At 47.2% G+C, this 11,684-nt stretch overlaps 3 protein-coding genes across 3 annotated transcripts; 2 read left to right on the top strand and 1 right to left on the bottom strand.

Annotated features, from left to right (window-relative positions):
• Window positions 1-17: 17 nt before the first annotated feature.
• On the top strand, window positions 18-1,316 carry VTN00DRAFT_3368 (uncharacterized protein; the record flags this gene model as incomplete). Its single annotated transcript, XM_069429677.1, has 1 exon — window positions 18-1,316. A coding segment is annotated over one exon (1,299 nt), but the record flags the coding sequence as incomplete, so codon positions are not given.
• A 2,260-nt stretch (window positions 1,317-3,576) lies between these two features.
• On the top strand, window positions 3,577-6,259 carry VTN00DRAFT_3367 (uncharacterized protein; the record flags this gene model as incomplete). The annotated part of the gene is made up of 10 exons (XM_069429676.1): window positions 3,577-3,651; window positions 3,703-3,720; window positions 4,170-4,220; window positions 4,280-4,566; window positions 4,630-4,775; window positions 4,867-5,303; window positions 5,395-5,736; window positions 5,785-5,895; window positions 5,985-6,071; window positions 6,128-6,259. The coding sequence occupies 10 exons, from the start codon at window positions 3,577-3,579 to the stop codon at window positions 6,257-6,259; spliced, it is 1,686 nt and encodes a 561-aa protein (XP_069282897.1).
• Window positions 6,260-6,702: 443 nt separating this feature from the next.
• Window positions 6,703-9,640, bottom strand: VTN00DRAFT_3366 (uncharacterized protein; the record flags this gene model as incomplete). The annotated part of the gene is made up of 8 exons (XM_069429675.1): window positions 6,703-6,758; window positions 6,813-6,820; window positions 6,871-6,883; window positions 7,024-7,035; window positions 8,753-8,802; window positions 8,861-9,033; window positions 9,097-9,508; window positions 9,594-9,640. 8 exons carry the CDS (start codon window positions 9,638-9,640, stop codon window positions 6,703-6,705), a joined length of 771 nt encoding a protein of 256 aa, XP_069282896.1.
• Between the last annotated feature and the right edge of the window lie 2,044 nt (window positions 9,641-11,684).

Raw genomic sequence — 11,684 nt, 5'->3', positions numbered from 1 at the left:
CCCAGCTCCTGCTGGAGAAGGGTGTTGATCCAAACTCCAAGGATAACACTGGTCGGACCCCTCTATCATGGGCAGCATCACATGGCCAAGGGGCAGTGGTCCAGCTCCTGCTGGAAAAGGGTGTTGATCCAGACTCCAAGGATGAGGATGGCCGAACTCCTCTATCATGGGCAGCATACTACGGCCATGAGGCAGTGGTCAAGCTCCTTCTGGAGAAGGGTGTTGATCTAGGCTTGGATGTGGCCGTTGTGGCCGGTGCAGTTGCTGCGATACGAAACAAATCCGACAAGGGTGAGCGTCGAAGCCGCTCTCGCTCCCGTTCTCGTGGCCGCGCCTTCAGCGCCGTACGGCCCGATGAGGATGACTATCGCAGCCAGTCCCAGCGTAGAAAGCACATGGCTGGAGCCGGCTTGGCGGGTACTAGCGTCGCTGCCCCGGTTGAATACGCTCGAAGCCGCTCCCTGTCGCAGAAAGGCGAGCGTTCCAACAGCCGCTTGAGGACGGCTCTGCCCGTGGTGGCAGCCGGCCAGAGCGTCACTGTCGCTACTGGCTTCAACGAAAAGAAACAGACCGAGGGCATCGTTGGGGGTGGAATGTCCACAGATGAGGCCGTCACAGGCCCACCTTCCCTCTTGGTCGAACCCCTCAAGCCCGTTCCTTTTGAACGTGTCATTCGCATACCGGATCGTGCCTATGCTGGACTTGATCTTGAAATCGACTTAAGCCGGGTTCAGAGAACCCTTCAATCGCTCTGGTTCTTTGGAGGATGCGACCAAGAACAACTGTTGGAGGCACGACCGATTCTGAGCAACTGGATGGAGTTTATCGATGACAAGATTAAAGAGACCACTTCGGGACCGGAGATTCCACGCTGGCCTTCGAGTGTACCTATTCCCCAGTACAAATTCCGCAAATTCCGTTGTCGGCTATGTCCCGCTGGGGAATATAGAACGTACCAAACTCGGGGTAATCTTATGCGGCATTTGGACGAGAAACATATTTTTCGGTTTAACTATTACTGCACTGAACCTCATTGTCCTGATGCCATCGCACACAAACCGATCTCACACAGACGCGATACGGTCGTCTGGCATTTTCAGACGAAGCACGGACGGACGCCGCACTTTCAAGAAATAGATCAAAGCCGACATGAAGAGCCTCCTCCTCGTGTCTGCGCACTATGCCATAATGTTGTTCGCTCGTGGAATGAGTTCCGAACCTGCGTTGTGGAGCACTGTCGCCTTCCCTCGGCTGCGGAAGAAGAAGTTGAAACATTGGGAAGTAGTCCCAAACGATTGACACTCGAAATGGCTTGAGGTACTTAAAGCGTTGTATTGACACATCCCGTTCAAGTTACGCTTTTGATTCGTACTCTTTCTTTCTGGATGAATTGTAAGGGACTGAGAGATCGAAAGGGCAGAAAAAAAGGGATGCCAACCACCAAAAGCTGTGAATGTCTGACAGAATTTACCAACGTCTGTCGTTCAATCTCTCTCGGGTCATGGGGTCAATCCGCGGGAATTGTTTTTATATACTCGATTTGCGAGGGCAACAGTCATGATCTAAAGCCGTTTGTTTGAATTGACGCCGTGCGGGTATTCGTTTGGGGACATCTGTCCAAAATCTGCTGCTTTTTACACGCCCCTTCGGGATCTAGCTTTCCTCTCCTTGTGGCATCGGGTCTAATATAAGCATTTTGAAAGACAGTGTATTTTAAAGGCTACATTCATGGTCCATGAACCGGTCGTCGTCACCTGGAGGATCATTTGGTACGTAAACATGTGTTATGAACCAACGGACTAGGTGCTGTCCAACACAGCCCTGCATGACGGAAGATACTCCACAAAGCAAGAGATAAGACTATCTGTAGTCACAGGACCACCGGAAGGATATTATACCGACTCTAGGTCACGTGACCGTATACTCCAAATATACTCTTCCGAGTATACAGAGAGTATATGGGGATCAGCATTGTGATTGGATATACTCTGAATATACTCCAAGAGAGTATATGAACAGTATACGGAGGATTGGATATATAAGGACACTCATTACCACCATGTAGAAAAACCCTAAATCCCTTTGTCTGGGTTATGTTGCTGCATTATCGGATCAGTGGTAACAAGTTCCTTGAGCTTGTCGAATGCTTGCTGTTGTTCTTTTGTCCATTCAAACTTGATGTCCTTTTTCAATAGTCATGTTAATGGTTCTGCCACTTTCGCATAGCTTTCAATATTATTATTATTATCATTAGTTAATCAAGTTTAACGTCCATATAGAGCCTTCCGGCTATGACAGACCCTGTTTCCTGGACTGCAATTCTCATTCTGAACTGGCTTTTAATCAGAATGAGATCTTGTCAGACTGCGCCAACCTCGTAATCCGAAGGTATGATGATGAAAGCTCTGATTATTCGAATCTACCTAACTAACGGACTATTTATCTCATGGACTTAGGGGTTAAGACCTTCCGAATATTTCTTTGTTTAACGATCCCGAGATCTTTCATGAAAATATGAAAGGATATAATAAAGGAAAATAGGCAGTCTCGGGTATAGACAGTGGAATTCCTTTATTGCAGGGACTATGACTTTCGAGATGCCTGGATCGGCGCGTGCTGACTAGGCTCATAGGCTTCTTGGCATACCACTAGGTTATAGTGGTAATATTCGGCTGACATGTAGTTTTCGTCTTCTGCTTCCTAGCAGTGAGAAACCATAACTCATTTTTTCGTTCTCCTGCGCGCTACAATACATTATAATATTTTCGAATGTACATTAATCAATGGCAGCATTGGCGGCAGAACTCAGTGAAGATGCTGCGACATATTTGCAAAACAATGTTCTTGTAACGGCAGGCCTAAGACTGCTAGGCGGAGGCTCGTTGGGTTTATCTTGAAGACAGAAAACAAGGGAAAGAGATAGATGAGTAGGCCGTTACTAGCAATGTTGCTATCCTGATTGCTATTTGAGTTGACCACGGGGTCCTAATCCCCATGGTTAAGGAGCGTCTTATATACATGCTGAGTTCTGCCCGGAAATACCTATCTGGTGGATCATGACTATAGATGGATCAAGAATCCAGATGGATCAAAATGATCCATTGTCACGCGATAGGATCCCCCCCCTCGTCTGTCCTGCTGGTGTTCAGGAAATCAAGAAGATGATTAAGTCAATGGAGGTAGAACCGGATACTGCCCCGGTTACACCATGGGACTACCCAACTACCCAGAGGCAGGTGAGTCTAGACAACTTATCTAAAAAGAACTCTTGACGAATTCTTTTTCAATTCCTCGACGGAACTGCGACATGCTACCAAGTTTGTAAGGTCAACCATAGATGTATTCTCTACCCTCTTCGGCAGGTATCGCCGGCTAAGACTATTAGGTAGTCACGTGAGATACATGCTAGGGATACAACAATGTGATGAACTTGAAATTTCACTGTATGAGAGGATACAATGTGACTGCGGGTTGCCTCGACCCCACAAAATCCGCCTCGACTCGACCCGATCGAGGCCTTCGAACCGCACCGAGTTGGCCCTTGAAACCCCGCAACCCGCGCGGGTTTTCAAAATCATGCCTCAACTCAACTCGCTGTGGGTCGAGGCGGGTTTCAAGTCGAGTTTTGCGGGTCGGATAATCCACTCTAAGGTGGGCTAGCTACAGGCAACATCTATGTGCAGGCGCAGAGACAGGACGTAGCTCGAAGAGCTACAGATGGTATGCAGATCAGTGTGCAAGATATCTTCAGTTCCCAGTCATGTAACCTCATAATTCCCATCCCAGGTGGGATGGGAAGGGAATTTCCAGGACAAGCGGTCAGCCTAGCCAGTTGTCATAGCGTAGAAAAGCGTAAAAACATACAACAGTAAGGATTCGTTGGTAGTAACCCACCCAACTGCTGACCTCGGCATGTGGCTTAAGCATGGTCAATGGTCAATTCGGGGTGCCCTCCGCGCTAAAGCAGTCGCGCGATAGGGCGTGACATGTGGCGAGTCTAGGTGGGCACTTTTCATGGATACTTGGAAATTAATAAGGTGTCATTGAGAAAGGAGGTAAAATTCACTTTACAATGGCGGCGTCCACTATTATCTGTGCCTCCGCTTATTGAATATTCCGAGAGAAGTATCATCTGTCGTGGATTCCTGCTCACCACGTTGCCTGTTCAGGAACTCAGCCCCCCGCTTGTCCACCGCGGAAAATTGCAGTCTGAATCCCAGGTAAGTTGTTTCCACCTCTTCCATAACTTATTTGGCTGTACTAATACCGGATGACACAGTGGGATTTGTGGCATTACGTTGCCTTTTCATCCGAATGGCGTTCTTTGCACACGATGAAACCCCATACGCTGCTTTTTTCGGCTCCGATACGGCTTCGAAGCCGCATGATGAACAATTTATCGCTCATCTGGATTGGCTTCCACGTCTGCAAGCTCCCTCTTCTAGTACCCTTCAGGCTCGGGCTAAGACGGATATACTATCTAGAGACCAACGGCGTCGCTCGAATCCCCAAGAAGTCCCCCATCTCCGCGCTCATTCATGGATTTCAACCTCAACTTCGCATAATGCAAGACTAGTCGTCCTTGTCAAGGACTCACTTGAACTTCTTGGCTAACACTGCCAGTCGCAGATTCTTACCTCTAGATCTACCGGAGTTCAGTGAAAATCTCCGGCCCCTTTTCGACCACTACGCCATTCCTCCATTCTTTATCACCGAGCGGCTACACCACGTAGCTCAAGGCAGCGGATCACACATATCTCAAGAGGGCTATTACTGTATCTTCCCACACACCGATCTCATCATTGACATTGAACTATCCATGCGCAATAATCAAATGGATCAGGTGTCCTAACTCGTCCCCTATAGCATCGTGGTTTCACGTCCTCTGCAAACATATCCTCATTGAGCAGGTCACGAATGACAACAACAACAGCGACCTGGATCATTCATCCACAGCCTATAGGATTATTGACAGACACCCTGAGAACGAAACCCCTCAGAGCCAGTCAAATTTCTCATGGCTGCGTAGCGCCTTTTATATGCGCTGGGGTCCCATGTCGACCAAACGGCCCCCACCGACCGATGGCAGGACCGCCACCTCTCACCCTAATTCGGTGACGTTGATTTGTTTCGGGGCTCCGCATACGCTTGTGGAGCGTTTCCAAAGGGAGGCCCATCATGACACCTGGAAACAGGTGGTTGACAATCCGTTTCAATTGTGGGTTGTCGTGCTCAACGAGCTGTTCAAGCAAATGGATGCCCAGGTTTGGAATTTGGCGGATGCCTTCAGAGGAGTTGAAAAGGCGAGTGATCCGACAGCCGTAGTGTATAGGCTTTTTCCGAGGCGTTATTTGCATTTCATTTGCACTGACCGCAGGCTGATCACGCTCACAGGATATTCTAAATTCTGCAACAGACACCGCATCAAATACTAGACGATCAGAAGAGGACAGGGCGTTTGATTTCACAGGGCTCCATAATCTTGCCAAGCATTGTGTGTACCTCAAGGAGGGATTCGACGCCATTGACCTTACTCATGCAGACCTTGCTCTCCAACATGAGCAGTACTTCAGCCCTGCTCCTGCTTCATCTCCTGCACCTGGGGAGCAACGCCACCAGTTATTTCAGCCTTACTGGATGACGAAGAATATGCTGAAACATAACCGTGGCCTATTCCAATCTACTAATTTGAGGATCGCAAGTTTGGACAAGAGAATAAGCCACGTTATAAACCTTGTGAGTATATTCTGTGTTGAAACGAAACCAGTGACTGATGAGTATCAGGCATTTAACCTTGTCGTCCAAAGAGACAGCAAACTCATGCTGCAGGATAGCCTAAGGATGGAGACGGTATCGACCGTTACTCTGCTCTTCTTGCCTATCGCGACTGTTGCCGTACGTCTATCGTTTTCCTTGGCTTCTGCATCTCTGCAAAATCTATATCGAATCGATAATTAATCGTCTTGGGTTTGGGGCAACCACAGACTATGTTCGGTTCTCAGTTCTTCGGCCTGGACACGAATTCGTCACCGCCGGAACTCCGCATGGCGACTGACTTCTGGATATTTTGGGTTGTTGTTGTTGGAGTTTCAATCTGTGTTTTTATGATGACGGTTATTGTGCGCAGGGTCCGGCTAGGGTGGACATGGGGCTCAGCACGAAGAGGAAGGTATCGGACGAAGGATGTGTCAGAGATGATGAGGATGATATGAAAGCCAACCACCGCAGCAGTTCCCAAAACCCGTACAATCACTCTTGAGATGCCACGTATATATACCACATCATGCCTGCGCCAATTTGAACTGGAGGGAACATTGGTGTCTGTCACGGATGATCTAATCAGGCTGATTATAACATGCAACTCAGTCCCAGAGTCTTCTTCGGAAAAGAAGCTCGCCATTCGCAACGGACTATCATCCAATACACTTTGAAAACCGCGTAAACATGATTTGACACCATCACACGTGCGACTGCTTTTAGCTGGCCGCTAAGCTGAGCAATACCGTCTAACTAATGACCAACTAACCAGCCTTGTGGTTAGTGTCACACTGTGATGGCGCTTTGCCAGAAATTTGCCCACGACCAGGAACATAGCCACCTCCATGACGACCATCCCTTCGAGCTATGGAAATGGAATAATCCTGAGACCTTTCGTGGGTTATATAATCGTTTCTGAAAGAAGTGGTCTCTGGGCGCTGAGAGCTATGTGCCCCTCCACGTGGGACGTAGCCTCCTCCGTGCCGTTCCCGAGGAAGATTCTTGATGAGTTAGATACTCGTGGATATAATAAAACTGAAGAGAGGTAACCATACTGAGCGAGCTTCCATCAGAATACTTCGTAAAATTTAGCAACCAGTAGACCGTTCTCACAGATCAGTTGAACCTGAATATGTCGACCAGTTAGTACTTTCGTCAAGGCTCAATTATCGCTGATCAGTCTACAGATAAGTACGCGCACTCTGCCTTTGGGGAGAGGCTGATATTCCTTAACATCCTTTAAACTCAAGCTCATCGAATGCTTACCTGACAGGATCACTTTCGAAACGCAACTTGTCTGTACTTCTGCAACCAGGTTATACTGGTCTATTAAGATAAAGAAGTGACGGTGCAGCAATTATGACTATCAGAGAGCTGCCAAGAAAAACCTGCATCTTCTCCTTACTCCGTAGTTGGGAAGGGATAAAAACATCGTATGTTTTGATCTCGACTACCTTGCGGCCCCCAGCGACCCCAACAGAAAACGGGGGAAAATGCGAGCTGAGCCGCAAGGCTGAGGTTGCCTTGCGTCGACAGGAATGAGGACAATTCGAAATGGCGGTGAATGCACCACGCGGCCCCCAGCAACCCCAATAGAAAACGGAGGAAAATACGAGCTGAGCCGCAAGGCTGAGATTGCCTTGCGTGGACGGGAATGAGGACAAAACTCCTTCTCCACCCCCTGTCCGTATCTGGGCTGGTGCGTCTAGTGTAAGGCAAACAACACAATACCTGTAAACGCCCTAAGCTTCCCAACATGTCTTCGATATTTCACAATCCTTCGTCTAGCCTGCATGACCTGAAAGTTGACGTTCTATGTGCGCTCGTTCGGAGCGCTCGATATCACGGATGGAAATAAGAGTATGTGGTATGATATTCCAGCGGCGGAATTGTTTGCTCAACGATGTAGGGACGGTCTCTACACCGAGTACGCATCCTGATAAGTACGTATATTGAGGCTCATGGTTTCACTGTCTGTGCGAGAAATATCACCGTCAGTTGCTCACATGGTCGTGCATGGATTTCCGACCCAAGGCCGGAACCGCCACAGCTAAAGCATAGGGACTAGACTCTTTCAGATGGTTAGTTGGTTCAAACCGCTCTCCAAAGGTAACTCTCGTCTGTTTTGTGGCGCCATTGTCCCTAGTACAGCGGTTTCGACAAGCTCCATCCCCGTTCATATTCAGTAGCGTCGGTCATGACCCGTACAGTCTATTTGTTATCTTAGAAGACAAGACATATCTTTTCAGATGGACGATGCAGTTTGGAATGTCTCAAAATTTATTTTCATTTTATTCTATTTTTAATTAATTTATTTTTTGAAGACATTGAAATGGTACTTCAAGTCTCGGTACTAGAGGAAGGCAGTAGAGAGAGTACAGGCATGCCAGCAGAAAACCCTTAATCTTGGAGACGACACAGAATCTTTCATATGGCTACATATTGTCTCCTAGCATGTAATATCTCTCCAGGAAAGCTTTCGACGCTGTACTATTATTCCTGAAGAATTTCTCCATTCACCATCAAACTATCCTGGACAGGGTCCATAACCAAGATCGACAAGCAACGACCGCTAGAAGAAAAACAGCACAAGCACCACAATGCAGCAAAGAGGAAAGAAAAGAAAGTTAGGCAAATTATACATCAGTGCTGGATATAAGCAGTTTTCCAAAAGCTGGCCAGAGCAGCCAGAAAGAAAAGAGGCTTCATATAGCATTCTGAAATGTAAAGACAATCCTTAGACTGGATACTCAAAGAAAAAGTTCATTGAACTGTGCCAAGGATCACGTACACTGAGTGACATGTCTGCAACCTCGAGCCTTCGGAATGAGCAATCTGTTGGTCGGCCTCCTACTGTCTCTGTGCCCGCTAGGATAGAAAGGCAATTTGCGGCATCTAGGACATCACCAACTTCTGTTCTTAGAGCTACACCGTTGTTGGCTGATGCAGCTGGTGGTATGAGACAGGATGGTTCGTCTGGTCATTGCTAACAGACTGTTGGTGTTCGGCCGGTTGCAAAGCAAAGAGCTGCTGGCCTGAGACTGCCTGGGCGTCAACACCAACTCTATGCCACTGCATGCAGCAGCCAATAAGTGCAGCATACACCCCTATTGTGCAAATAGCATTGATGATCAAAAGCACATGTCTGGTTCTGGTTCTTTCAACGTCAAACATTAGGTTGGCGGCCCGTCGGAGGGCTCTAATGGTGCTAATGGCAGTGGATAAGTTGAAAACGAAAAAGATGAAGCCGCCGACGATGAAGAACATGGCTCCAGTCTGTTACACTTCTCAGTCAGCAAATTGAAAGACAAATTTGCCCTCACGGAATAGGTAGTTTACCCTGAGCCTGGATCTTGAAGCTCCAAGTTTGACAACCAAGGAAGTCACACAAACTATCTCTAGAGACGCCAACAAGTAAAGGATGGATCTCGCAGTGGAGGCTCCATGGTAACCAAAAAGATGACTGAAATGACTGAAACGGTTGGCAGACGGAACTGACGAGATAATATCGAGAAGAACTTCTACAACAGAGATTGCTGACAGGATGCCCAGAATGCCTTGATGAACGGTTGCAAAGGCATTAAATTTCTTGCTTCCATCGGCAGCTTGAGCGGTGTAATTTTGGATGATCCGGTAGAACACATAGAACGTCAGGATGGTTCCGACAAGCTGGAGAATAGATTTGAGTATACACGAGGCATAGGACGCGCCGCGCGAGCCGAAGTCGAAGCCAACAACAAAACCTTGCGCTCTATGGAAGTCAAGTCTTAGTGCACAGTAACTTCCCTAAGTCTGCAAGACCTATAGTACATCTTCTGCAGATTTGGATCACCTACATTGTATTGCTCACAATTGAACAGAAAAGAGATTTAAACGGAACCATCTTTGGGTTGTTCCTCGGCTTCCGGATTAGGCACGAAGAAATGAGGAAGACGCCCAACGCAACCACAGTGATCACGTTGAACGCTCGTAATATTGTTTCTGTACTATCCATTGTCAGAATAAAAGCGCGCTGCAAGACCGACCGTTCAAAGGAAGTGATTTGCAGAAGGAGTAATATCTTCAGTACTGCTTTCTCTGGCTGAAATTGACCTAAATAGACAATGGAAAAGAGAAATGCGGGGACTAGAAATTTCCATACTCAGATTTCGAATTTGAGTTTCTTGAGTACAAACCGGGCGAAAAATGTTGGGCAATCCGCAAGGCTGATCCATGTTTGAGACAGAGAGTAAGTCCATACAAGGGCTTCAAAAGTTTGATAGCCAGCTGAACCTCAATCTGGTATGGTTTCCTGCGAGATGCCGTGAAAGTAATGTTCTGTGCCCCCGAATGGTCGATTCATGGTTGCACAAGGCGACGATAGGGGTAACTTCCAAGGTTTGTTGTTGTCAATGGGGATGAGGCTCTGCCACCCAAACTTTGAGACACACCTCCAGGCGATCAGCAGCTCACAGATGCCAATCATTGTCCTGACCAGGACTGTATAAGTGCAAGAGAGCAGTTACCCCTGTGCTTTGTGCGACATCATTCTCAGTCTATTGGTCATTATGTTCGTATTCACGAGGCTGGCGGTCATGGTCATTGAATTGATTTAAGTGAGCTGGCCACCTAGAATACCCCACAGTTGTTATTTTTGCGGGTTGGGTTGGGTTGAGGGGGGGGTGCTAACCCAACCCGCGCGGGTTCAGGTTGGGTTGGACATGAGGCTGACCCAACCTGCAAACCCAAGTCTTGGTGCCAAGATGCTAAATATTTCTAACTGTGGTTAAAGGTTATTAGATGATACAACTTGCTTTTTGAAGATCACTACTTATTTAGATAAAAAGCTAACCTAAGTTAGAAATGATTGTTCATTATATAATCAAATTGGGTTTTGCAGGTTGGGTTAAGATTCAGCTTAACCTGCAGCGGGTTGCCCGAATTATAACCCAACCCAACCCTCTTGCAGGTTGGGTGCAGGTTGGGTGCGGGTTGGGTTAACAAGTCTAATCAATTTTAACTCATTCACTAGGCTAGTTACCATAATAACATATAATACAGTGTAATCTTGGCATAAAAATAAAAAATTAAAAATATAGGTATTTAAAAAGCAAGATATTTATGATTTACTTTAAACTTGACCTATAGGCAGTTATACTTATTATAATCTAACTTCAGCATTAGAAGCTGGGATATTATATAGATGATAAGATATAAGGTCCAGAATATTGCATTTCGTAGGGGTATTTGTAACGGCGGGCCTTGTGACGGCGTGGCAAGAAGCTATACAAGCGGGAGCAGTACGAAGCCGGTTGGCTTCGTATCCTAGTCTTTTGCCAGTGGCGCAGCGGTTTGGCTCCTAGAATGCTCCCTAGGAGCCACTGCGTGACAGGCCTAAGACTTCTTCGGCGGAGGCTCGTTGGGTTTATCTTGAAGACAGAAAGCAAGGGCAAGAGATAGATGAATAGGCCGTTACTAGCAATGTTGCTATCAAGATTGCTATTTGAGTTGACTACGGGGTCCTAATCCCCATGGTTAAGGAGCGTCTTATATACATGCTGAGTTCTGCCCGGAAATACCTATCCGGTGGATCATGACTGGATCATGGAAGTGGATCGTAGACCTGGATCGTGGGGATCGACCGTAGACCATCCAGCATGGCCACATGACTAGACCTCCCTTCGTCAGCCTTGTCAGTGATCTCTAGGCTGTGCTGTAACAGTATTCTAGGTGGCCAGCTCGCTTATAGAATACGTTATAAATACGAGGCTGGCCGTCGTGGTCGTGGCGTCTAGCTTTCACACTCTCCGAGTCAGAACGATATATCTTCGTGGGATCGAGAAAACCAGTCGTAAAGAGAGAAGCTTTGCAGAGAGGAATTGAGTAACGTCTTGTATCCCCGACGTCTTCTAGTTTCCTTGCAGAATCGTGCAAATTCACAAACAATG

The sequence above is a fragment of the Thermoascus crustaceus genome, assembly GCF_041956765.1.
Source record: "Thermoascus crustaceus strain CBS 181.67 unplaced genomic scaffold VTN00scaffold_14, whole genome shotgun sequence".
NCBI lineage: Eukaryota > Fungi > Ascomycota > Eurotiomycetes > Eurotiales > Thermoascaceae > Thermoascus > Thermoascus crustaceus.
This window is presented reverse-complemented; position numbering and strand designations above follow the sequence as displayed.